The sequence below is a fragment of the Schistocerca piceifrons genome, chromosome X, assembly GCF_021461385.2.
Source record: "Schistocerca piceifrons isolate TAMUIC-IGC-003096 chromosome X, iqSchPice1.1, whole genome shotgun sequence".
NCBI lineage: Eukaryota > Metazoa > Arthropoda > Insecta > Orthoptera > Acrididae > Schistocerca > Schistocerca piceifrons.
The window spans coordinates 691,113,933-691,119,932 of NC_060149.1; the positions used below are offsets into that span (position 1 = coordinate 691,113,933).

Below are 6,000 nucleotides of genomic sequence, written 5' to 3' on the forward strand. Positions count from 1 at the left end.
TGAAGAAAGCTCCGTCCAGTATACTGCCTGCGGTGGTGCGGAAGCAATAAGCTCCGCCTCCAACATGTTATGCAACCAGTAGTCCAAGACCCACGATTTCTGCTTCGTATCGAGCGCACATCATTACTGCAGGCATGGAAAGATGTCTGGAATGCAGGAACAATAGGACAACGCCTCTATGAGTTCTTTCCCATTGTGAGGGAAAGACGTCAAACGAGATACATTCCACCCTCGAGAAGTATGATCCATTTTCTTGCAGAACACAGATCTGAACACTATGACTGCGGAAAAGTTGTAACACAGGACGATACCGTTTGGCACTGCATTCATTTCAAAGACGTCGTTCAATACAAAAAGAGCAGAAATAGGGAATAAAACGAGGCACAGTACCATGCGAGACAAATAAAAGTCGCACAAGTTAAACAAAATAGCCAAGAAGGTATTTAGGAGAGAGCTGGAGATTGATTTTCAAAAACCACAAAGGGATAACACTGATTCACCACCCATCTAGCCGCGCGGTCAAGAGGCGCCTTGCTACGGCTCGTACGGCTCCCCCCGTCGGAGGTTCGAGTCCTCCCTCGGGCATGGGTGTGTGTGTTGTCCTTAGCATAAGTTAGTTTAAGTCATATTAAGTAGTGTGTAAGATTAGGGGCCGATGACTTCTGCAGTTTGGTCCCACAGAACTTACCACAAATTTCCGAAATTTCCACGTATCTATACATACTATGTACTGAATTAGTCTTCCACCACGTTTTTCTGTCTGTATGTGACGGCTAACCTCAGGAACCACTGTAGGGATTCTTATGCGGTTTTCACGAATAGATAAACTGACTCATGAGGAAGACTTGTGTTTATAATCTACACTCCTGGAAATGGAAAAAAGAACACGTTGACACCGGTGTGTCAGACCCACCATACTTGCTCCGGACACTGCGAGAGGGCTGTACAAGCAATGATCACACGCACGGCACAGCGGACACACCAGAAACCGCGGTGTTGGCCGTCGAATGGCGCTAGCTGCGCAGCATTTGTGCACCGCCGCCGTCAGTGTCAGCCAGTTTGCCGTGGCATACGGAGCTCCATCGCAGTCTTTAACACTGGTAGCATGCCGCGACAGCGTGGACGTGAACCCTATGTGCAGTTGACGGACTTTGAGCGAGGGCGTATAGTGGGCATGCGGGAGGCCGGGTGGACGTACCGCCGAATTGCTCAACACGTGGGGCGTGAGGTCTCCACAGTACATCGATGTTGTCGCCAGTGGTCGGCGGAAGGTACACGTGCCCGTCGACCTGGGACCGGACCGCAGCGACGCACGGATACACGCCAAGACCGTAGGATCCTACGCAGTGCCGTAGGGGACCGCACCGCCACTTCCCAGCAAATTATGGACACTGTTGCTCCTGGGGTATCGGCGAGGACCATTCGCAACCGTCTCCATGAAGCTGGGCTACGGTCCCGCACACCGTTAGGCCGTCTTCCGCTCACGCCCCAACATCGTGCAGCCCCTCCTCCAGTGGTGTCGCGACAGGCGTGAATGGAGGGACGAATGGAGACGTGTCGTCTTCAGCGATGAGAGTCGCTTCTGCCTTGGTGCCAATGATGGTCGTATGCGTGTTTGGCGCCGTGCAGGTGAGCGCCACAATCAGGACTGCATACGACCGAGGCACACAGGGCCAACACCCGGCATCATGGTGTGGGGAGCGATCTCCTACACTGGCCGTACACCACTGGTGATCGTCGAGGGGACACTGAATAGTGCACGGTACATCCAAACCGTCATCGAACCCATCGTTCTACCATTCCTAGACCGGCAAGGGAACTTGCTGTTCCAACAGGACAATGCACGTCCGCATGTATCCCGTGCCACCCAACGTGCTCTAGAAGGTGTAAGTCAACTACCCTGGCCAGTAAGATCTCCGGATCTGTCCCCCATTGAGCATGTTTGGGACTGGATGAAGCGTCGTCTCACGCGGTCTGCACGTCCAGCACGAACGCTGGTCCAACTGAGGCGCCAGGTGGAAATGGCATGGCAAGCCGTTCCACAGGACTACATCCAGCATCTCTACGATCGTCTCCATGGGAGAATAGCAGCCTGCATTGCTGCGAAAGGTGGATATACACTGTACTAGTGCCGACATTGTGCATGCTCTGTTGCCTGTGTCTATGTGCCTGTGGTTCTGTCAGTGTGATCATGTGATGTATCTGACCCCAGGAATGTGTCAATAAAGTTTCCCCTTCCTGGGACAATGAATTCACGGTGTTCTTATTTCAATTTCCAGGAGTGTATAATTATGACGACCATGAGTGTGTAATGTATTTACTGATATCTCCATATTTTATATGCGTTTGGAGTGACATCTCGTGAGAATGATGGGAGCTAGGAGATAGTCAACTTCACAGGAGTCGGTATCTAGCATGAAAAGCAGTGAAGCGAACAGCCGCCGCAACTCGAGAGAGCATCGAACCTTTACCAGAACCACTGTGGTTGCAATGTTGTGTTTACGCAGTGTCTGTATCTTCACACAGCGATGTCCTTTAGACAAACATGCATGCATGCATGCATTTTCCAGTGTCTGCTGCCCATAGTGATCGCAGAACTATGTGATTCCCGCACACGGAGAGACATATATTTTTCTCGTCTGATTGCCTTGGCTTTGGCATGAAATACATAGTGCAAAGTCTGTATTTGATGGTGTCTATACAGTTCGATGTAGTGTTCCTTCAGACATGGGTGTATGTCTGAAGAGATTGTAATGTGAAGATACAGACAGTATATAAATGCAGACATTGCAACCACCAATCATGTATCCATGTCTCGACGGGTTAAAATGACAATAAAATATTTGTCTCTCTCTCTCTGTGGGAATTAGGAAATGTGCGGCTGTAAGGGTTCTGGAAGGACTGTGGAAGGTTGAATCGGTCCTGGAGGTACGCTCGGATAGCAAAATAAAGCGACCACTCGCGATTTGCTGGAAATTCGGGTTCGAGTCTCGGTCAGGCACAAATTTTCATGTGTCAAAAACAGCTGACGTCAATCCGGATTCTCAAAATACGAATCCATTTCGTATTATTGACCAGAATCGATACACATGAATATCTATACATATTATAAATCGATGTCCTCCACCGGATTTTTCTGTGTTTTCCCGGGTTAATATCAGGAAATAATATAGTGATTTTGATATGATATTCACTAATAGATGGACTGAGTCACCAGAACGGTTTGTGTGTATAATATACAGGGTGTTACAAAAAGGTACGGCCAAACTTTCAGGAAACATTCCTCAAACACAAAGAAATAAAATATGTTATGTGGACATGTGTCCGGAAACGCTTACCTTCCATGTTAGAGCTCATTTTATTACTTCTCTTCAAATCACATTAAACATGGAATGGAAACACACAGTAACAGAACGTACCAGCGTGACTTCAAACACTTTGTTACAGGAAATGTTCAAAATGTCCTCCGTTGGCGAGGATACATGCATCCACCCTCCGTCGCATGGAATCCCTGATGCGCTGATGCAGCCGTGGAGAATGGCGTATTGTATCACAGCCGTCCACAATTCGAGCACGAAGAGTCTCTACATTTGGTACCGGGTTTGCGTAGACAAGAGGTTTCAAATGCCCCCATAAATGAAAGTCAAGAGGGTTGAGGTCAGGAGAGCGTGGAGGCCATGGAATTGGTCCGCCTCTACCAATCCATCGGTCACCGAATCTCTTGTTGAGAAGCGTACGAACAGTTCGACTGAAATGTGCAGGAGTTCCATCGTGCATGAATCACATGTTGTGTCGTACTTGTAAAGGCACATGTTCTAGCAGCACAGGTAGAGTATCCCGTATGAAATCATGATAACGTGCTCCATTGAGCGTATGTGGAAGAAACTAAAATGAGCTCTAACATGGAAATTAAGCGTTTCCGGGCACATGTCCACATAACATCTTTTCTTTATTTGTGTGTGAGGAATGTTTCCTGAAAGTTTGGCCGTACCTTTTTGTAACACCCTGTATAACCACTACGCCAGGTAAAATGTGGTGCTACAGAAGAATGCTGAAGATTAGATTGGTAGATCACATAACTAATGAGGAGGTATTGAATAGAATTGGGGAGAAGAGGAGTTTGTGGCACAACTTGACTAGAAGAAGGGATCGGTTGGTAGGACACGTTCTGAGGCATCAAGGGATCACCAATTTAGTACTGGAGGGCAGCGTGGAGGATAAAAATCGTAGAGGGAGACCAAGAGATGAATACTTTAAGCAGATTCAGAAGGATGTATGCTGCAGTAGGTACTGGGAGATGATGAAGCTTGCACAGGATAGAGTAGCATGGAGAGCTGCATCAAACCAGTCTCAGGACTGAAGACCACAACAACAACAACGTCAGGTAAGTCGTGCAGCCGTAGATACTTAGTGCACTCGTGTGTGGCCGGCGTGGATGAGTGGTAAATAAATACATAAACCCTATATGTGAAGAACCTTGACGCAGACACATGTCGAGCTGCATGTGGCGGGATCCTGCCTCGGGCATGGATGTATGTGATGTCCTTAGGTTAGTTAGGTTTAAGTAGTTCTAAGTTCTAGGGGACTGATGACCTCAGATGTTAAGTCCCATAGTGCTCAGAGCCATTTGGACCATTTTTGCTTGTGGCGGGGTGACAAGTGTTAGATAGTGTCAGCAGTTCTTTTGTTGGACTCCGAGGCAGCTGTGACAAGTTGCTGCACAGCGACCAAATGGAGCTGGAAAACTAAAACATTTGCCGTTGTTGCAACATATGTCGTTACTGGAGTCATGGAGGCAACTCCTGAGACTGAGGACGTACTGAACTGACAGCATCGAAAAGAGATAGTTATTAATGGAAGCCTTAAAAGAAAGGCAGAAGGTACCATTTTTAAACTATTCAGTCTGTTCGTGGCCTTCCGGATTCCACTACGCTAGTAATTGTGACATCTGTTTTCAAGGATGTGCAGCTAAGGAACGACCGAAATCTTAATAAGTAAGTTATTAGTATGTCAATAAATTTACTTAGTAGATATTGTTATCATAGTAATTAATGAATCAGCTGAAAATTTTTATCCCTTTCAAATAGTTACCAAATGAAACTATAGAGTAATAGTTATTATACACAATAAAAAGACAAAGGCTGCTTTAGTTTCTATGTAGCTGACTTATACGTAAGCAATCTAGCTATAAATACCCCTGACAGCGATCCTTGTTTTCCGTAAATGCCCACAAACGAACTCACAATATTTCATGACTGATTCTAACACGAATAGCCTGAAGACTGCAGCAGTGCGAATGCTTACACTGAAGTCGACTGTACACAGTAGTATTTGATCATTAATGTTAGCAACATCTATATTAACACTGGCATACTGAAGTCTCCATAATTCTGCGGAACTACAGACTGTCAACACACATCCACAGTTATTGAAGAAAACAGAAGAGAGTTTGACTTACATCAGCAACTGGAAAGTTTTCTTCTATGCCCTCAACATTCTCGTCATCTCGTCTCACAACGCGCAGATCGAGAGCTGGTACATATACGTGGTCCTGAAAATATCGTAACATTGTCATTTCATTCAGGAAAATGAAAACTTTCTGTAATGTTTTACAATTTTTTGCACGTAGCCACTGAATGTGTCATTCAGTAGCTGTGCATTTACATAAGATATGGTAAAGTTTAATTAAAACGAGTTTTTGTACTGATTCATACCGTCTACATCTACATCTAAAAACTCTGCAATCACAATTCTCTATTACTCCAATCCCGTATAGCGCGCGAAAAAAACGAACACCTATATCTTTCCGTGCGAGCTCTGACTCCCTCATTTTATTATGGTGATCGTTTCTCCCTATGTAAGTCACTGTCAACAAAATACTTTCGCATTCGGAGGAGAAAGTTGGTGATTGAAATTTCGTGAGAAGATTCCGCTGCAACAAAAAACGCCTTTGCTTTAATGATGTCCAGCACAAATCCTAGATCATTTCAGTGACACTTT

The 6,000-nt window shown here is 45.8% G+C and overlaps 1 protein-coding gene across 1 annotated transcript in view; it reads right to left on the bottom strand.

The window, feature by feature from the left end:
• Positions 1-5,569, bottom strand: part of LOC124722620 — a 237,750-nt gene extending 232,181 nt beyond the window's left edge. Inside the window, exon 1 of the mRNA XM_047247755.1 lies at positions 5,459-5,569. Coding sequence (XP_047103711.1) covers positions 5,459-5,569 — 111 coding nt within the window. The remainder of the gene's footprint in view (positions 1-5,458) is intronic.
• Positions 5,570-6,000: the final 431 nt, after the last annotated feature.